This window comes from Lycium ferocissimum, chromosome 7, assembly GCF_029784015.1.
Source record: "Lycium ferocissimum isolate CSIRO_LF1 chromosome 7, AGI_CSIRO_Lferr_CH_V1, whole genome shotgun sequence".
In the NCBI taxonomy this organism is placed as follows: domain Eukaryota; kingdom Viridiplantae; phylum Streptophyta; class Magnoliopsida; order Solanales; family Solanaceae; genus Lycium; species Lycium ferocissimum.
In genome coordinates this window covers 27,468,617-27,490,871 of record NC_081348.1, presented here as the reverse complement: position 1 = coordinate 27,490,871, position 22,255 = coordinate 27,468,617, and the positions used below count along the sequence as shown (strand labels likewise).

At 34.0% G+C, this 22,255-nt stretch overlaps 2 protein-coding genes across 2 annotated transcripts; both read left to right on the top strand.

The window, feature by feature from the left end:
- The first annotated feature begins 5,842 nt into the window (after window positions 1-5,842).
- LOC132062654 (uncharacterized) lies at window positions 5,843-6,688 on the top strand. Its single transcript, XM_059455187.1, has 2 exons — window positions 5,843-6,187; window positions 6,468-6,688. The coding sequence occupies exons 1-2, from the start codon at window positions 5,911-5,913 to the stop codon at window positions 6,554-6,556; spliced, it is 366 nt and encodes a 121-aa protein (XP_059311170.1). The 5' UTR covers window positions 5,843-5,910; the 3' UTR covers window positions 6,557-6,688.
- An 8,449-nt stretch (window positions 6,689-15,137) lies between these two features.
- On the top strand, window positions 15,138-18,590 carry LOC132064114 (transcription factor DUO1). Its single transcript, XM_059457002.1, has 3 exons — window positions 15,138-15,483; window positions 16,848-17,094; window positions 17,921-18,590. The coding sequence occupies exons 1-3, from the start codon at window positions 15,305-15,307 to the stop codon at window positions 18,422-18,424; spliced, it is 930 nt and encodes a 309-aa protein (XP_059312985.1). The 5' UTR covers window positions 15,138-15,304; the 3' UTR covers window positions 18,425-18,590.
- Window positions 18,591-22,255: the final 3,665 nt, after the last annotated feature.

Here is a 22,255-nt window from a genome sequence, read left to right as displayed (position 1 = left end):
TCGTCTTTCTAAAAGAGTTACAATTGCACCTTCTATTTTCTTTTTTTTTTTGTTTTTTGCTATTCATGCTTATGAGTTATGCGTTATGATGTTCTCGAGGTTTCAAAGAAAACGGGAAATAAAAAAAGCATTTAAAGAATAGATGATAATAATAATAATAATAATAATAATAATAATAATAATAATAAAAAAAAAAAAAAAAAAAAGAGAAAAAGGAACTTACTAAAATGGGTTTGGATCCCATGGGTCGTGAATGCTCCAGTAATATTCTATGGAAAAAATGCATTTAATAATAATAATAACAATAATAATAAAGAAAGAGAGCCTAAATGGCATAAATTTGCCACAAAAAAACCAAAATGGTATGCCTTTTTTTTTTCAAACCAAAATGGGTATTTCGTTGGATAACCAACGAAATACCCGCATCTTCTTGTTCATGCCCGAATTATTTCAGTCAAAATTTTTTTTTTTTTTTTTAATTTTGGTGCATTTCGTGAAATCTTTGAACGAAATGGCATTAAAATTTTTTTTTTTAATTTCGTTTATACAAAAAACGAAAGTAAAAATAAAAATATTTTTGGCCTATTTCGTTGGACTACCAACGAAATAGGACAAATTTTTTTTTTTTTTAATTTCGTTTTTGTTAGCCAAATTGTTAGCCAAATAAAAAAAATATATATATATATGCTTCAAGGGAAAGTCTGCCCCCTCCGGCAGACTTTTAGTTGTGTTCAACTAAAAGTCTGCCGGAGGGGGCAGACTTTTAGTTGTGTTTAAGTAAAAGTCTGCCGGAGGGGGCAGACTTTTAGTTGTGTTTAAGTAAAAGTATGCCGGAGGGGGCAGACTTTTAGTTATTCATACAGTAACCATACATATTGCAGACAAACTATAAGATTTTATTATAGCCAACCAAACCAAACACGTAATGTTGATAACCAAATTCATATCAACTTTTCAACATTATTATTATTAAAATTGTACTCAGTTTCTACACGTAATGGGCATAAAAGTTTGCCCATTAAATTTTGCCTTATAAGGCAAACTTTTGTTATACCTTAAGGAAAACTTACGCCTTATGGGGCATACTTTTAGTTATGTTTTATGGGACACACTTTTAGCTAAGGCATTACTAAAAGTTTCCCTTGAAAAGTTAAAAAAAATATATATATATTCAAGGAAAGTACGTTTCTCGTAAAGCAGACTTTTAGTTGTGTTCAACTAAAAGTCGCCGGAGGGGCGTACTTTTAGTTGTGTTTAAAAAAAGTGCCGGAGGGCAGACTTTTTAGTTGTGTTTAAGTAAAAAGTCTGCCGGAGAGCGGACTTTTAGTTATTCATACAGTAACCATACATATTGCAGACAAACTATATATATATATTTCATTCATGTACCAATGAAATAGGATGAATATATATATATTTTGTTTCTTTTGATGAGTATCCAATCTCCACATATATAAAGATTGAAATATTGTAAAAACATGAAGTAACTTTGAACTATATGTAAAGCAATTTTCTTAGAAGGACAAAAGAAGAAAAACGAAACGAGAGAGTGGAAGTAACGTCTGACTGCAATTGTTGCCAATATGGGCTGTTGTGTCTTCCATAAGAGATAGGGCTTCCATTATTGCCATGGCACCAACTAATATTTTTGTACTTTATGATCTGATACGTCATTTCTAGTATTCCACTTCCTCGACGGTAGGCAAATACTTATCCGCATTGAGTGGGAAAATGTTATTCATTGAGATTGGATACTCATCAAAAGAAACAAAAATATATATATATTCATCCTATTTCATTGGTACATGAATGAAATATATATATATAGTTTGTCTGCAATATGTATGGTTACTGTATGAATAACTAAAAGTCTGCCTCCTCCGGCAGACTTTTACTTAAACACAACTAAAAAGTCCGCCCTCCTCATAGACTTTTACTTAAACACAACTAAAAGTCTGCCCAGACTTTCCCTTGAAGCATATATATATTTTTTTTAACTTTTCAAGGGAAACTTTTAGTAATGCCTTAGCTAAAAGTGTGTCCCATAAAACATAACTAAAAGTATGCCCCATAAGGCGTAAGTTTTCCTTAAGGTATAACAAAAGTTTGCCTTATAAGGCAAAATTTAATGGGCAAACTTTTATGCCCATTACGTGTAGAACCGAGTACAATTTTAATAATAATAATGTTGAAAAGTTGATATGAATTTGGTTATCAACATTACGTGTTTGGTTTGGTTGGCTATAATAAAATCTTATAGTTTGTCCGCAATATGTATAGTTCTTCGTATGAATAACTAAAAGTACGCCCCTCCGGCGGACTTTTACTTAAACACAACTAAAAGTCCCCCTCCGCGTACTTTTACTTAAACACAACTAAATGCCCCCCCTCCGTAGACTTTTAGTTGAACACAACTAAAAGTCCTGCCGGAGAAGCGTACTTTCCTCAAGCATATATATATATTTTTTTTATTTGGCTAACAATTTGGCTAACAAAAACGAAATTAAAAAAAAAAAAAAATTTGTCCTATTTCGTTGGACTGCCAACGAAATAGGCCAAAAATATTTTTATTTTTACTTTCGTTTTTTGTATAAACGAAATTAAAAAAAAAAAAAAATTTAATGCCATTTCGTTCAGCATTTCACGAAATGCACCAAAATTAAAAAAAAAAAAAAAAAAAAAATTTTGAAATAATTCGGCATGAACAGTAAGATGCGGGTATTTCGTTGGTTATCCAACGAAATACCCATTTTGGTTTGAAAAAAAAAAGGCATACCATTTTGGTTTTTTTGTGGCAAATTTATGCCATTTAGGCTCCGGTAAAATGGGTTTGGATCCCCCCGGTCATGAATGCTCCAGTAATCTTCTATGCAACCCAATATTAAAACTCAAATTTGCGTCTTTAATTTTTGTCATTCAACACTTTTAGCGCCGCATAAATTAAATTTCGACAGGCATAGTTAGCGTTTAGCTTCGGCATATAAATCATAACATCCCATAAGTTGTGCCGGACGAGGCAAAACTTTCAACATTCAATATAATTTGAAAAAAGACATAAGTTTAGATTCCGCTCGCCACAGTTAGCATTTAGCTTGGGCATATGTATCATCACATCCACACAAGTTATGCCGGAAAAGGAAAAAACTTTCAACACTCAACATAATTTGAAAAATACTACAAAACTTATGTTGCCTAAATTAGTTCCTATAGAACTTTTGCCAAGCGAGGCAAAAGTTCAGTTTCCGAAGATAAAAATGTTATGGAACTTAAGTCGAGGGAAACATATAGGGATATTTTCATTAAATAAGCAGTGAGTACAAAAATTAAAAATCACAAATACGAGGGAAAAAAATTAAAGACCAGTCTCTATGAAGGGCAATTATATTGGTGCAAAAAAATTGCTAAAACTCCCTTATCACTTAATGAAAATACACAGCCCAATATTTTCCAATTTTATTTAGGAAATTTTACATGATGTAACTAACATCTATTGGGTATTTACCATTCACAACTATAATTTAAAATAATTACTATACATAGCTATATTTTGTATTTCATAGCAAATTCACATTAAACCTCACTGCTCCTCTTCTCCCTCATTTCTCCAAAGCCGCTGACCCCCACTTATTTTTTCTTCTCTGCTTCACCGGGCAGAGCAACTCCGGTGACCTTTTGTTTCTTCTGTTTCAAATTTGGTTATCGGACGGCGCAATGCCAATAACTTTGGTTCTTCCATTCAGATTCGGCTGACGTTGTCGTTGTATTTGGTTTCATTCAATGAAAATACATAGTCCAATATTATCAAAATTATTTAGGAAATTTTACATGGTGTAACAACATCAATCAGGTATTTCCTATGTACAACTATAGTTTAAACTAATTACTATACATAGCTATATTTTGTGTTCCATAGCAAATTCACATTAAACCTCACTACTCCTCTTCCCCCTCATTTCTCCAAAGCCGCTGAACCTCACTTATTTCTTCGTCTCTGCTTCGCCGGACGGAGTAAATCCTGGACTTTTTATTTTTTCTGTTTCAGATCTGAATACCAGACGACACAAGGCCGACGACCTTTGGTTCTTCCATTTCAGATTTGGGGGAAGTGATTGTTGTATTTGATTTTAGATCTGGTCGATGATCTGATGGTGTCGGAGCTAGGTTTCATATCTGGTCGTTTCCAAATCTGGCCGCCATGTGTGATTTATTGTATCCATTATTCCAACGATTTTGAGTTCCAGATCTGGCCATCGTCATCACCTCCACAGCCGTCATCGTATTTTTTATATTTTTGCCTGTATTTCTATATTCCGAAGGAGATTTTTCCAACAAGTTCCTGTAAATTTTGAATTTGTATTGTTTGAAAACATCCGAATTGAATACAGTGAATGTAATACAACGTAATAGTAGTTACGAATGAATACAGTAAATTGAATACAGTCGAATATCTTAGTATTTTTTGAATTTTTGTTGCTTGAATAGGGTAAATTGAATACACTGTAAAAGTAGCTACGAATGAATACAACTGAATTAAATACAGTAAGTTGAATACAACTGAAATGGATATAGCAAAATACAACTGATGACAAACACTTTGTAGCTACGAGCAGTAATTAACGAAACCATAATTACGCCTTGCAAATAGTGTCCAAACTATAGTCATATGTTAAAATTTCTCTAATATAAGTTTGACCCATTTAACACACATATAGGATAAAGGGTTGGATCAAAAATTGAACGCAGCCAAGCAAAAGAGCTCTAATATAGATTTTGTAATGGCCTTAAACCCCCAACTGGGGTTTTGGTCTGTTAACGTTATTTTCTGATCGGGTCAATTTGAGTTGTAGCCCAAGCTGACGGATGGTGTAGACGAGTTGATTTCGATCGCTGATCGGGTCAGTTATTCAACCCGTCAATTTATTTGCTCAGTTTATACATTGTGTTTTTGTTTTGTTTTTTCTATTCAATAAAAAAGATGATTACTTGCACCAATATAAGAGCTAGTGTTTTAAACTTATTTACCTTATTTTCTTTTCTCAGATCGTGTAAAAAAGAATGACTCTTCCATTTCTCTTCCATTTTTTTGGCTTTATAAAAAAATCTTTTTTTAAGTTAGATTTGTGTTGCTCAATTAATTAAAAAAAAATACTTTTGAGCAACAATTAGTGTTTGGCCAAATTTTTATAGAGTGCTTCTAAGTGTGCATTTTTCTCAAAAGTGCTTTTTCGAAAAGTGTTTTTGGGCAAACGCTATTTTTTTAGCTTAAAAAAACAGCTTCTACTACTCCCCACTTATTTTCTCTCAAAAGCTTGACCAAACACCTTTCTTTTTAAAAATAAGCACTTATTAGAAAAATTAAGTATTTTTGGGGAAAAATAACCTTGGTCAAACAGGCTATAAGTATATACATACATTACACGCATACATATAAACATTCACAGATTTACACGTAAAGCATTATTCAGTTGCCAAATAATAATATTGAGCAAAAAACAAATTGAGTTAAAAACATTATTCAGTTACCAAATATACTTTTTAAGTAACTACATAAAGAGAATTTTGAAAAATGTCTATCAAATTGCCAAAAAAGGATAAAACTTAACCATTTAGGTACCAATGTAGTACTTGATACATATATTTTGTCACCCAATGATTTTATATTCTATTCTACAGTATTTTAAAACGGATTACATGTATCAACATATGGTTTTTATAATTTGACTCTATTTCCTCTAGTGCATACTAATAATTGATCGTAACTACTTACTAAAAAATAAACACTGCTAACTTTTAAATTGTGTTCTATCTTTGCTATAAAAGGAAGAGCTATCACATGCCTAAAAGCACTTCAATAGAGAGGGGGGAAAGAGAGAAAAGAAAAGTAGCTACAAGCATACAAGTACCTTTAAGATGGCAAAACTAACCAATGCTATGTGGTGCATGTTTGTTGTCTTGTTTGTTGTTTTTTCTCCATTAACCCTAGAAGCAACATCACCATCCTATGTACTTGAGCCAACACCCGCAGAAGTAGCAACATCACCACCATATGTACTTGAGCCAACACCCGCACAAGAAGCAACATTACCACCATATGTACTTGAGCCAACACCTATAGAAGAAGCAACATCACCAATAATCTCACTAGATTTGTCTACTGCGAGTCGTAGCACTCGTGTCTCTATCGCAAGTAAGTATACCTAAATTTAGGAATATCTTACCTTTTTTTATTTATCTTTTTTCCCGTGTTAATAAAGAATAACAAAAAATTACTTTAAAAACATAAATCTCTCTTATGAGTATAATTATGTTTACGATGAAAATTACAATTGCAAAGTTTTGGTTTCCAAGCACATAGACTCTCATTGCCGGATTGGCTTATAATATGTTTTTTGAATTAATTCGAAGTCTTGTGATGATATTTTTTATTGTTCTGATATATGGAGAATGTTTGTTTTGGACAACTTCAGGTTGCGGCTTTGGATTGTGCAAGAAATTCAAGTGTTGCAGATGCCAGCCAGAGTTTCCGTTCCTATGCATCTCTTGTTGCACAAATTGAGAGTGAAAATAATATTTAATTTACCATGTTATTGTTAGCAACGAGTACACATATTTTATGTTGCCGATAAACGTATGTGTACTTTTAGCTTTTTATTTGATAAAAAGCACTAATAAATAATTATTATCATCTTTCTAAAAGAGTTACAATTGCACATTCTATTTTCTTTTTTTGTTTTTTGCTATTCATGCTTATGAGTTATGCGTTATGATGTTCTCGAGGTTTCAAAGAAAACAGGAAATAAAAAAAAAATAAAAAACATTTAAAGAATAGATGATGATAGAAAGAGAGAAAGGAACTTACTAAAATGGGTTTGGATCCCACGGGTCGTGAATGCTCCAGTAATATTCTATGAAAAAAAAAAGCATTTAATAATAATAATAATAATAAAGAAAGAGAGAAAGGAGCTTAATAAAATGGGTTTGGATCCCCCGAGTCATGAATGCTCCAGTAATCTTTTATGCAACCCAATATTAAAACTCAAATTTGCCTCTTTAATTTTTATCATCCAGCACTTTTAGCGCCGCATAAATTTAATTTCGGCCGGCATAGTTAGCGTTTACTTTCGACATATAAATTATAACATCCCATAAGTTGTGCCGGACGAGGCAAAATTTTCAACATTCAATATAATTTGAAAAAATGCATAAGTTTAGATTCCGCTCGCCACAGTTAGCATTTAGCTTGGGCATATGTATCATCACATCCACACAAGTTATGCCGGAAAAGGAAAAAACTTTCAACACTCAACATAATCTGAAAAATACTACACAACTTGTGTTGCATAAATTAGTTCCTACAGAACTTTTGCCAAGCGAGGCAAAAGTTCATTTTCCGAAGATAAAAATGTTATGGAGCTTATGCCGAGGGAAGCATACAGGGATATTTTCATTAAATAAGCAGAAAGTACAAAAATTAAAAATCACAATACGAGGGCAAAAATTAAAGACCAGTCTCTATGAAGGGCAATTATATTGGTGCAAAAAATTGTTAAAACTCCCTTATCACTTAATGAAAATACATAGCCCAATACTTTCCCATACAATTTAGGAAATTTTACATGGTGTAACTAACATCTACTGGGTATTTACTATTCACAACTATAATTTAAAATAATTACTATACATAGCTATATTTTGTATTTCATAGTAAATTCACATTAAACCTCACTACTCCGCTTCTCCCTCATTTCTCCAAAGCCTCTGACCCCCACTTATTTTTTCATCTCTGCTTCACCCGGCGGAGCAACTCCGGTGACCTTTTGTTTCTTCTGTTTCAAATTTGGTTGTCGGACGGCGCAATGCCGACAACTTTGGTTCTTCCATTCAAATCTGGCTGACGTGGTCGTTGTATTTGGTTTCACTTAATGAAAATACTTAGGCCAATATTTTCACAATTATTTAGGAAATTTTACATGGTGTAACTACATCAATCAGGTATTTACTATGCACAACTATAGTCTAAACTAATTACTATACATAGCTATATTTTGGTGTAACTCTCGCTCTCCCACTCACCGTATGCTATGCTTTTACCCTTGTTGTTAAAAGAGTTCGCCTACTCACATTATTACTATAATACAATGTATCCAGGAAAATAAATCACTATCTGCCAACCAACACTACACTTACCTTGTGTAACCCCCTCTCCACTAGACTCTCAACAACACATGAAATAAATGAGCAATGTTAACGACAGTAATACACACATGTAAAACATAAAATCATGAGATGTAGTGCAATGTAATGCGATGCAGGGCCCAAACACATTGTACACACACTCTATCTGATGTCTTTTCTCAGTAGCCATGACCTGCAGGGCACCCATGGTGTCCATGTACCACTCGTTCTGGAATACTCCTCGGACCCGAGCACAAGCCTCCGCCCCGGAAGGAACCTCGGCCGCGGATCCAGCTCATATACACATACGCAATTCATGTACTCAGCTCAACGGCCACAAGGCTGGATAACACAATGCCCATACTCAACCTTGCCTGTTACCTGTATCTCCGCATAAACCATGCAGTGCGATGCACGAAACTACATAACAAATCAATCATAATTCCAGCCTTTGATGAGCGTAATGTCAACCCAACTCAATATAATTCTTTTAATACGACCTCTTATTTTCAAGGAAACACCCTTATGAATGTTCAACAAAATAGGACATACAGACGGAATTCATCCCCTTCTAGGGTTGCATAAAAGTAAACACGAGGTATCTCCCTAGTGACAACATCACTTCCTATTAAACTAAATCATTATTATTATAGCCCTAATTATACCATATTTTAATCACATTAACAAGTCCATCCATCCAAACTCCGTGACCTACCTCTTTGACGTCTGAGATATTTGATTCTCCAAGAACTGCTCGTCTGCTTGGCCTTTATCTGAATCCATGAGCGATCATGTTCGTAGGGAAGGGTGGAAAAGAAATTAGAAGGGTTTCTTTTTCTTGGGGTCAATGGTTTTCTTTCATGAGGAACCCTAGGAGCAGCTAGAGCTGTCAATATGGGCTTGGTTCACGAGGCCGGCCCAACCCAACCCTTTATTTAAGTAGGGTTGGGCTAGGATTTCTTTGGCCCCATATAGAAGTGAGGCTCAAAGCTGACCTCTCTTGGCCCGCCGCCAACCCTCAAGGATTAGTGAGGCTGAAATTTCGAGGAGAAAAGAATAATAAATTAATTAATTTAAAAAAAAATATAAGTAAATTAAACAAAAAGATAAAAAGTAATGAGAAAAAAAGAATGTACTTACTACTGGGTAGTAAATTAGAAACTAGAGTAATACTTTTTAGTCTTAGAATTTATATTATGTTTAATTTCTTTTGAACGTGATCTGAATTAGTGATAAAAAATAATAATTTATATTTGTTCTCTTAAATTTTTTTCTTCTATGATGTGAATTTGCGCAAGAATGGGTCGTAGAAGATTCTATTTCATATTGCAAAATTTTCATGTTCAAATTGTACCGAAAATCACTTAGAAAATATTATTTCGGAAGACGAAAAAACTTAAAGGGCTGGCCCGTCCTAACCCGCTTAGGGCTGGGTTGGGCTGCCATTTTGCAGGCCCTTCAATTAAAAGGGTCAGCCCGTCCTAGCCCATTTAATTCTTTGGCCCTTTAGGGCTGGGTTGGGTTGGGCTGGGCCAGCCCATATTGACACCTCTAGGAGCAGCCCTTGAGAGCTTTTGTTGAATTGGGAGAGAAAAATAGACTAAGTACAGAAATTCGGGCTACTGTTTCCGTGTGGACCACTGCGGCGGTCGCTAAGCTGCTATAGCGGTACCGCTATGGCGGTCCACTGACCGCTATAGCGGTCCGCTTTATTTTCTGGACCGAAATTTCCAAAACCTTCCGAAATTGATTTTTCCTACTCTTAACTCTTAAAACACATCATGGAGCTTATTATTTACAATCCTTGACCTAGATTGGGCATGGTTTCGCGAAATATTAAATAAAGACCGAACGGGTCGTTACATTAATAATTTAGATGAAGCTTAACAACTAAGTAATAGAAGAATTAGGTAAAACTGGATCAAATTTCTCAGTTTTCCTTCAATTCTACAGTGAAAACTCTAAATTCAATCAGAAAAGCTCTTATACCATGTCAAAATATCTATAATAGATTGATATGAATGAGAGAACTGAAAACTAAGAACAGAAACGAGAGAGAAAATGAAGGTTTCAACTAAATTTCATTTCAATGATTGAGTACAAAATGATAACTAACTATTACAAAATATCGTCCACCTATATATACAAGTTTAACTTATTAATCCAGATCAGAGATAATAGTCAAAATACTCCCCAACGTTTGACCAAAATGTCAACTACACACCGAACCTTTGCTTTGGTCCTATTACCCCCTTGGACAATTTTTTTCAATATTAAAATGCCCCTTTTTTGATGTGGCGGTCAATATGACAACCTCAAATTATTTACAGGTGCTTGTCCACACGCGCACGGCCCACGTGCCACATCTTTAATTTCCCCCTCATTTTTTATTAATTTCCCCCTTCCTCCATCCATTTACTCTTCTTCAAAAAAAAAAAAAAAAAAATCTCTCAATTTTCCACACTCCATTTTCGGTATGAGGATCCAAAAACCCATACCCAATTCTTCTTCATCTTCATCAACATCATCATCATCATCATCTTCATTAGGAGTTGAAAAAAAAATCACACCAACTTCCTCAAATTTGATCCAAAAAAACCCAAATGTGAAAGAAAGCTTCCTAATACCAAGTAGAACAAAGTTCATCCATTAATTTGATCAAACAATTAAGAATTTAAAGAAACCCACTTGGTGTTCTTCATAGTTTTCTCAAATTCCTAACAATGGAGTTTAATTTTCTCCCCAAATCAACTCAAAGAATTAGTGCTTAGCTTAAACAACTCCAACCAAGCAACAAGTAGTAACTCCAAACAAGCAACTTTCAATCAGATTTTCTTTAACAAGATTAGATTTTCAACCTTTTTTTTTTTTTTTTTTCCAGATTTTCGTTTTTTTTTTTTTCAGATTTTTTTTTTTGAATTTTATTTGGGAAAAAAATTCAAATGTGAAAGGAAGCTTCTTAACACCAAGTAGAACAAATTTCATCCATTAATTTGATCAAACAATCAAGAATACATAAAGTTCTGGGTTCGAACCCCCGCTCAAGCATAAAATAAAAAAATAATTTCGCAAGGCAGGACTGGGGGAGAGTATGCCGGATCCGGCATACAATCTTTAAGGAAAAGCTAAAGTTATGCCGGATCCGGCATAACTAAAAGTCTGCCCCCATAAATGTAATTTTTCCTAAGACATAGTTTAGTTATGCCTTATGGGCGGAGATTTTAGTTAAGGCATAACAAAATTATGCCCCATAAGGCAAGAACTTTCCTTAATACATAGACTTTGCCTTATAAGGCAAAGTTTAAGTTATGCCTTAAGAAAAACTTTCGCATTATGGGCATACTTTTAGTTATGTCTTTGGGGCATACTTTTTAGTTAAGGCATAACTAAAAGTTTACCTTGAAAAGTAAATATATATATATATATATATATATATATATAAGGCAAAGTCTGCCCCCTTCGGCAGACTTTTACTTAAACACAACTAAAAGTCTGCCCCCTCCGGCAGACTTTTACTTAAACACAACTAAAAGTCTGCCCCCTCCGGCAGACTTTTACTTAAACACAACTAAAAGTCTGCCGGAGGGGGCAGACTTTCCCTTGAAGCATATATATATATTTTTTTTAACTTTTCAAGGGAAACTTTTAGTAATGCCTTAGCTAAAAGTGTGTCCCATAAAACATAACTAAAAGTATGCCCCATAAGGCGTAAGTTCTCATAAGGTATAACAAAAGTTTGCCTTATAAGGCAAAATTTAATGGGCAAACTTTTATCTGGGACCGCATAACTTTGTGAAGGAATTATCAAAGTTATGCGGACCCATTGATACCTCTTATGCCAAGTCTGCCCATAAGGCATAAGTATGCGGTCCGGCATAACTTGGAATTCCTTCACAAGTGTATCCGTTGGGGGCATAGCGAAATTTAACTCGCCTTGCGAATTTTTTTCAAATTTTTTAATCGCGTGTGGGTTCGAACTGGAACCTATGGGTTTTAGCCGAAGGGCAAAATTTAAAGATTTCAAATATGAGGGCAAAATTTAAAGACCACCCCAAACGAAGGGCAATTCGCGAATTGCCCTTTAAAAACCCACTTGGTGTTCTTCATAACTTTCTCCAAATTTCTAACAATGGAGTTTAGTTTTCTCCCTAAATCAAAGAATTAGTGCTTAAACAACTCCAACCAAGCAACAAGTAGCAACTCCAAACAAGCAACTTTCAATCAGATTTTCTTTAACAAGATTAGATTTTCAACCTTTTTTTTTTTTCCAGATTTTCGTTTTTTTTTTCTTCAGATTTTTTTTTTTTTTTGTGAATTTGATTTGGGAAAACAGTGATTATAAGAATAATCACTATCCTAGCTCTAAATTTATAATGGGTATTATTTTGACCAAAAAAATGGAGATGGGTGTTAAATAGGGTGAAGAAGAAGATGAAGTAGCCTAAAAATGGAGGGAATTTAAATTTATCTATGTGGCATCTATGTGGCAGTCCAGTTGGCATTTTAAAACACATCAGATGCTTTTTTTAAAGGCTATAACGCGCCAGCGGCGGTGTAGTAATACGCTCTTGTCCACATCAAGCAAAAAAGGGCATTTTAATACTGAAAAAAATTATCCAGGGGGGTAATAGGTCCAACGCAAAGGTTAGGTGTGTAGTTGGCATTTTGGTCAAACGTTGGGGGGTATTTTGACTATTATCTCATCCAGATCATGTACAGCTCATTGATCGCTGCAACATCGTAACTAACTCCTACAACTAACTACCTACACGTCTAACTAACTAACTTTATGTTAACCTCACTTAACTAACTATCAGTCAACTAATAGCAGTCATCTTAACATTGGGGATATCATCAATTAGTTATCTCTTTTTTATATAACTCCAGCACAATTAAAGATGAAGGTTTCAAAAAAATCAAATGAGGATTTATAAGGCGTTGGGCTGAAACTCATATAAAAAAAAGTTCCTAAATTACTACAATTCAATGTAATGGGTTTTGAAAAATTGTTCGAAACGTAAGGGAATTTTTTTTTGGATAAGATTTTGAAATTGAAAAACAGAGTTGAGGAGGTAGTGGTAAAAGGTTGGTGGAGTTGTGGCAAAAATAATGGCATTGGGAGTGGCGGGGGGAAATGACAACAGATTTATTGAAGAAGAAAGAAAAGAGAAAAAGAATAAGGAAAAAATCAAGAAAAATAGGAAGATACATTATATAAAAAATTATCGTAAAAATAAAATTGTAGTCGTTTCTTTTTGTTCCTCATTCTCCCTAGGAGAGTGAGTAGCATACACTTACTATGTCAGGTGACTGAAAAAGGGCAAATTATTTCCATTTCAAAGTTGTTCAGGGGTAATTGGACCCTTGTAAAGTTGAAGTGTCTTCTTAAAAATAAGATACAAGTTCCGGGGTAATTATGTATTATCTCTAAGTGAATTCAATTTGATAGTATAAAAAATGTAGGCTTAATACATAGCAGTGTTTTAAAAGGCAGTCTTGAGACTCGCCTCGAGGCACTGGCAAAACTTCTCGGGGCTTACGTGTGGGGCTTAGTTCTGTGAGGCTTACGCCCTAAGCGCCCGACTGTACGCCCTAAACACGCCTAACGTCCAACGCTCGAGGCTCGCCTAAGAGTTCTTACACAAATTATGTATTAAATTCCTCAATTAACATTATTGACCATCATATTTCTTTATTAAATGAATGATGCTTAATAGTTTTCTTCATTTATAAAAATAGGACGATTGAGATTAACTCAAATAACAAACTGTAGTATTGCATATTTACTATTTGAGAACATTGTGACTTGTGAGGGAGAATATCACTTAACGTTTTAAAAAAAAAACATAGCCGAATTTTACATCTTTACTTGACATTGGTCTTCACGTTTTTGTCTTATGTCTCAAAATTTTAATAGTTTATTATTTTACTAATTGAATATAATTTTATTTATATTCATGGAGGAGTGATGTTTTAATTATAATATGATAAAGTTTATTGATTATTTTCTTTTAGGGAGGTAAATTACAGCATAGTATGATAGTAGTATGCTTTAAGAAATTGTGATCCTTTTACTGTTTGAAAAGTAAGATGTTAGTGTTGGTTTGCATCTTATAATATGTTTTAAATCATTGCATTAATTATACTTGTAAAATCATGTTAGAAGTTTTGTTTTCTATGAGTTTCTTTAATCATGTTTTTAATTTTTTAAAACTATTAATATATTTTTTATAATTTGTGTGTTGTTACACTATTTTACTACATTATAAATTAAAAATTTAAAGATCCATGGGGCTTATGCCTCGCCCCGTACTAAGTAAAATGCCCTGCCTCACGTCCCCGCCATTAAAAACACTGATACAAAGCCAACCCTTTACACTTTTCATTTAAACACTCGAACTAAGCCCTATTCCAATTAAAAACATCTCAATTTCTAATAAAATGCTCCAATTAGACACTTTCGATTCAAACTTTTAAAAAAGATTTGCGCGTGTTTTCATTCATCTATTAGGTAGTTAGATTAATGAATATAAATATCATGTTATCTCCTTTAATTACACGCATTCGCCTCAGTAAGAACTTTTAAAATTCTTTCAAGTAAACCCATTCAAGAAATTTGTTTAGTCATATTTTCTAAAACTTACCTGACGTAATACATGTTTAACATCATTAAATTATAGTTATTTAACAATTATTTTTACTTTTATTTATCGCTTAATCATTAGTATGGCCTGATATAAATACCTGGTGCACGTAAATTACCGAAAATACTAGAAGTAGTGTTCTAAGTCAAATTACCGAAAAGCCAATGGTCAACTTATGAATTATGAACCATTGAAGAATACACTAGTATACAACAATAAGGTAATTTTACTCCCACGTCTAAATTTCTTTTTTTCCTTTTTCTTTTTTCCCTTTTATCCCAGATTTGAATTCTACAGAAAAATAGGGAACAGGGGCTAAATGGTGGGAAGATAGTGCTTATAACCGCCTTAACTGTCACTACCCACAAACTCATTAAATAAACAAACAAAAACCCATAAAAAAAAAGAAGAAGATAATAATCAAACTTGCAGCAAAAAGATCGAAGGACAATTATAATAGTTGTTGTAATTAGTGGGAGTGGAAAATGAGTGAGATGATAAAGAAAGGGCCATGGAAAGTTGAAGAAGATGAAGTGTTGATTAAACATGTGAAGAAATATGGGCCAAGAAATTGGAGCTCCGTTCGATCCAAAGGACTTTTACAGCGTACTGGAAAATCTTGTCGTCTTCGTTGGGTCAATAAACTGAGACCCAACTTGAAAACGTAAACTAAACTACTCTGTTTTTACTTCTACATTGCTTGCAGAAAAAGTGTTTCTTCATAATGCTCCTTTTTTTCTTCTTAGAATTGTAAATTTGCTGTCTTTTCTTTGTTGGGTTGAGAAAATAGTGGGTATTTTTGCTGCAGTGCTTGCAAATTTAGTTTTTGCTCTTTTGATTTTGCTGTTAAACTAAGAGTTTGTGGAATTTCTGTTCTATGTTGAAGCATTTTTCATCGAGGGGTTTAGCATGTTTCTCTGTTTTTTGTGTTTCTTTGTTTTGGGGTTTTTGTTGGGGTTGGGAAATTACTGTTGGTAGGTTTCTTGCAGAAAGTTCTCTTTGTCAATGCTCTTTTTTTCCTTCTTAGAATTGTAAATTAGCTGTCTTTTCTTTGTTGGTTGAGAAATAGTGGGAATTTGTTGTTGCATTGCTTGCAAATTTAGTTTTTGGTTATGGGTTTGTTGTTTCTGGTCTTTTGATTTTGTTGTTAAAGTTGCGAACTTGTTAAGAGTTTGTGGAATTTCTGTTCTAGGTTGAAGCATTTTCATCCTTGTTGGGAAATAGTTGGATTTACCTGTTGAATTTCTTGCAAAAAGGGTTTTTGGTTGTGGGTTCTTTGTTCTACTATTTCCTACTTGTTAGAATTGCAAAATTGTTGGGATTTGGTGGAATACAACAGAGGGGTCTGCATGTTTGGGGTAGGAAAATTGGGGTTTTGCTTATGGTTTTTTTGTTTCTTTGAATTTGCTGAGATTTTATGGAAATTTTGTTCTATGTTGAAGAATTTTCCTCTGTTTCTTTATTAGATATTTTACTTCTTCTTGTTGTAAATTCGCTTTAAGTTGTTGATATTTGATGGAGAATTCAAAAGGTAGAAATTTACTGCTATAGCACTGACTATTTGCCTATGTGTATCAGATGTTTGTTTTTATGATTTAATGTTAGTATGTGTTTCTGTCAACTGAAAATGAAGATTTTACCTTTTGTGTTATTTTCACTTTCTTTTCTTTTGGATGAAAGTGGAGTGAAGTTCTCAGCAAATCGGCACTGTTGTACTAGTCTGATCTTTTGGTATGGGTTTCTTTGTTCTGCTTTTTTTGGTTCTTGGAATTATCCGATTTGCTGAGATTTTATGGAAATTTTGTTCTATTTTGAAGTATTTTCATGGTGGGGTTTGCTGTTTTTCCTCTGTTTCATTGTTCGTTATGTTACTTCTTCTTGTAAATTCGCTTAAGTCGTGACATTTGATGGAGAAATCAAAAGGTGAGATTTTTGCTGCGATAGCATTGATGATTTTGCAATGCATATCTGATGTTTGTTTTTATGCTTAGTGTTAGTATTTGACTATCTTTTCTTTTGGGTGAAAAGTGGAGTGAAGTTTTCAGCAGAGGAGGAGAGGACTGTAATTGAACTGCAGGCACAATTTGGGAACAAATGGGCTAGAATTGCTACATATTTGCCTGGAAGAACTGACAATGATGTCAAGAATTTTTGGAGTAGCCGGCAAAAGAGATTGGCTAAGATTCTGCGGAACTCAGCGCCACAGCCAAGTAAACCACAAAAGAATATCAACAGGGAAGCCCCTTCTGCTCTTCAAAAAGTTCCCTCAGTTGAGGTAATTCACTATTCTTGTCACAAAGCAGTAATGCTCTCTGGTTTATCATCTTTTGCTCAAAATGGATATTTTCATTCATTAAGTGTTCTGCTTTCTGTGTTAGTTCAGATTGATGTGAATTTGGTCTTGATGGAATGTATATATATAGTTGGTAATGATGTCCAAGAACAAGGTGCTTTTGCCATCATTACGTTTTAGGATAGAAATGTTGTTGATTATGGAACAGTTTCCTGCATTCCTTAAATTAAATTCAAACTCTACTGTTTTTTCGTAGCTTAGTAAATGTCCCGAAAAGGTCCATGAGTCCAAAATTTGTGAGCTCTGACGAATGGATCTTTTACTTCAATTCTTTTGGAACTTTATTTTTGTTCTTTAATCTTTATAAATATTTTGTCTCTTTCCCCTCGCCCATACGAACAGTTGAACGCTGAGTCTTAAAGGAAAGAAAAACAAAATTATCTTGCTTCCTTTGATATCAACGTTATTTTTCCTGTTAATGTCACACACTAGTATTGTCAACTCTGACCAAATTTATTTAGGTGAATCTGCTGTAAAATTGGTATGGCTAAATTATTGAAACCTTGTCTGACTGGTTCTTTACTCAAGATCTCATCAAATGGGCATGTGAAAACTTCATGGACCTTGTTCCCCCCAGCTTCCTCACTTGTGGTCAGTCTGTGACAGTATACTTAAAACTCTAAAATGGCATAGAAAGAAACATTGTTAAGATAAGAAAAAGATATTAGTGTTCTAACTCTTCTACCAGCCAGAGGTTATATGTTTATGCCTTTCAACTTGTGGATTGGATTCTCTATTTGAATTTCAGGCACCAAAATTGAACTCATTGGCAGAGGAAAGGTCTTTGTCCATGTCCCAGTATTGCTCATCATCCTATATGAATAGCTTTGACACAACCAACATGGTCCCACTGCCAGAGCTAGTGAATTCAACTTCATTTCCTTTTGAGCCAGAACTGCTTCAACTTGAGTTCACTCCCTATGAGAAGAGAACCTGCATCTGGCCACAGTTTCCGCTCCCTTTTACTCAGATTCCAGTCCAAACTAACTTTGGTCACTCACTCGAATATCAAGAATTACCCATGAAACTTGAGGAGACTGACTTCTTAGATTATTTCGGGCAGCTTAGTGCTTCTGATATAGGAAATGTGCAAGTCCCTCAAGGGTCGTCGTGTTCAGGACAAGAGAGAAGCTCTGAGATTACAGTGAAGAGAGAAATGGACAACCCCCTTACCCCAGATAGCTTCATCGATGACTTTCCCTTGGACATGTTTGATTACATGGATCCACTGCCAAGCCCATCCGAATGGTGATATGGTGATTATTCTATTTCAGACAGGACGAAAGGAAATTGTTACTAGCATGTTAGACAGATTTGTAGTACTCTATGCAACATGATTGCTATAGTAGCTATTCTTTTTATGAGACAATTTGCCTAGTGCTTAACTGCTTCTAACAGTTGTTCATCTAGTAGATTGATTGCCTTGTGTTCTATGACAGCATGATGGAAGATTTTATCTGTGTTTTTGTACTTTCCCCAATAAGAAGGAAAAATAAGTTGCAAGACATGCCAAGGCAGAAAGGAAAGCAAAATTTTATATTGTACCAGTTAGTATGGCAATGGACCATAATAAGCTTAAAATTAAGCAAACACTTCAATTCTGGTGGTTACTTATTTTTGTTGAAAAATGCTAGAGATGGAAGTATTAATTAGAAGAACACTTAATAAATGAATCAGATACAAGAAATGAAGAGATTTTTACCTACATGATGCAAAAGGAATATTAATTACCAATTTTAAAGGTACTTTCACCTAATTACCAAATATAAGAACACTTTTCAAAATATTCTAACATTATAGGAAAATAGGACGTCCGTCCATTTTAGGCTCATATTGGGTCTCCTTGTGGGATTATACTGGTATGTTGTTGTTGTTGTTGTATTGTGGTCTCCTAATCTTTATTTCCTGAATACTTCAGCCGCTGACCCATTCCCCCATCTTCACCTCTGGCCGCTGCCGAAACTCCAGCCATCACCGTGACGACAGCCACATCATCCTCTTCTCCATTGAAAGTTCAGTTGAGCAATCTTTCGTCGACGAGATATTTATGCCTAAATAGATCTGGACAGATCTATCTTCGAGGAAATACCTCTTCCTCTTTTTTTTTGTATAAAAGCGATCTATGTTATGGTGGAACAAGTTGTGGTTATGGTGGTCTGTGGCAGTGCTTTAAATGTTGGACGAATGTATGTCTAGTGTATATCTAGTGTATCTAGTGTATCTCTGGTGTATGCTATTGTATCTCTTATTTATAACAATAGACCTACAGTGATATACAGACGACATACTAATATACCACTGAAATAAAAGTGTGTATATCATTGTATATGTGTATGTGAGGTGTATGTCAATATATATCAATGTAGTCATGCGTAGTCAAGTGTATACATTGACATACGTATGACATACAAGATATATGTGGAGGGAAGGAGTTCTGCAATCAGAGTATCTCTGGTGTATATTATTGTATCTCTTATATATAACAATATACCTACAGTGATATATACACGACATACTAATCTACCAATGACATACATGTGTATATCATTGTATATGTATATGTGACGTGTATGTCAATATATATCAATGTAGTCATGCGTAGTTAAGTGTATACATTGACATACATATGTCATACAAGATATATTTGGAGAGAAGAAGTTCTTGAATCAGAGCTTCGATGAAAATTAATATTCAGATGAAGGAAAAGACAACGCACGGAGTTGGCAGGTGGATGGGGATGGCGGCGAAAAAAAATATGGGAGAGAAGCTCTGATAATTTTTCGACGGAGCAAGGGTGTTCAAACACGACAAGTGAGATAGGGACAACGACGGCTAGGATTTGTGGAAAAGAGATGACAAAATCCTTAATTTTGTGGGATTTGTTAGATATTGTATATGTTGTGTAATGTTTTTGTTGATATTTCAAAAGGGTAATGTAATGTTTTTGTTGCTATTTTAAAAAGGTAACTTACATAAATAGTTATAGTTTCTAGGCTTCTAGCCAATCGTAGCTACCTGTTTCTTAATTACATTTGTAGCATGTTATAACTATTTCGCGTGTATTTAATTGTATTCAAATACACAATTCCAAAATACAGTCAATCAAACACATCTGTGTTTATCTGTTTCGTGAGTATTCAAATACATCCAAATACATATGTACATAGATCAGAATGAAGAATATAGTCAAATCCGGTCAAATCTGCGGCGAAAATACGATGTATTTAAATATGGAGAATAAAATCAAATCCGGTTGAATTTTGCGCAAAATATAAAATACACTGTATTTACACAAAAAAATATATGAAGAATACACTCAAATCAATTTAAGAATACATTATATTTAGCCGAAAAAATTGTATACAAACAACAAAAATAAAGTTAAATACACTCAGCGGAGGGCGTACACTTCTATAGTTAGCTGGAAGTATACAAAAATGAATTTATCTCAAATACAGAGATGACCGGGGGGGATACAAAGCATGACTATATCTAACTCCTGGAACTTTGACCGGAGATAGATAACTACATATCGCCGAATACAAATAAATACAAACAACGCTCTGGATTTGAGTGTAAATACAGTAGGATTTATTTCAGTTCCGGTCAAATCTCAGGCTATTTGTGTATTTAATACCGCTGTGGTGTCTCAGATCTGTCGTTTTTGAGGGAGAGGGAATAGGAGAACAGATCTGGCCGGAACGAAGAGAGTAGACGATGAAGAGATTTAGCCGGAACGGAGAGAACGGCCTGGCCAGTGACAGTGGCGTTTCTCAGATCTGGTGGCGTCATCGTGGTGTCTCCGATAAGGTGGATCGAGGGAGAAGAGAGGAGTGAGGGAGAAGAGAGAGGAAGAGAATGAATTTGAGCTTTTGAATGGGTGAATACAATATAGCTACGAGCAGTAAATTGAATACACAATATAGCTACTGATTTTAATTTATTTAAAGTGTAGTTATTATTCTTAAATACGTCGTACGGTTAGCTATGACATGTAAAAATTTCATCCTAAAAACTAAATATTATTGCTAGTTATGGTAATTATGGATTTCTTTTCGTATATCTGGGAAATTTTACCAATAGTTAACAAGATGGAATTTTTACGTGTTATAGCTACTTCTAATACATAATTAGTGATAATAACTACCTTTTATTTTAATTACTAATAATAACTAAATACTTTTCTAATTTAACTATTATAGCTACACAGTAATTTTTGAATTACCATTTCACAAATACACCTAAAAATTAGCACCCCAATCCCATATCCCCTTTTAATGGTAACAATACTAATCACTTAATATACATTACCATTCTCTCTCCTTTTTCATAACTTCTTACCTTTTATGATCGTCTTCTTCTTCTCTTCACCCTTCTGCAAAAATTTCACTTCCATTCTCACTAATCAAGAAGATTCGTTGTATTCTTTCTTCTTCTTTTTTTTCAAAAAAAAGGAAAAAGAAGCCTTAAAGTACTCACGTTCTATCCCATCTCCTTTGTTTCGTGAAATTTTCGCTATTTGTGTTATTATTCTTCCACAAAATCAACTTGGTGGAAGTGATTGTTTTTGCTCAAGGCCGTGGTGGTGGTTATGGCGGCGCACACGAGAAGGAGAGAGAAAGTTTTTTAGGGTTTTGAGAAGACGAAAAATATATGTATTTGTGTATGTTCTATGATATAACTACCAATTGTTGTGATTGGTGGTGTATTTTTGTAAGTTTTTCTATATATTTGTATATTTTGTCAAATTAATTCCTTCAGTTCATCTAGTTTTAAATACACGGGTGACGCAAATACATGGTAAGTTTCTATATATTTATGTATTTTGTTCAAATTAATCCCATCAAATACATGGGTAATGCAAATTGTTACTCACACAAATATATGAGATTTAATTTAAAATACATGGGGTTTGATTGGAAACTTCAAATATATTAGTTATGCTATCAAATACATGGGTAAATAAAAAACGAAATCAATATTGAAAACTTCAAATACATTACCACTAAATACATGGGTGATGCAAATTGTTACTCACACAAATACATGATATTTAATATAAAATACATAGAGTTTGATTGGA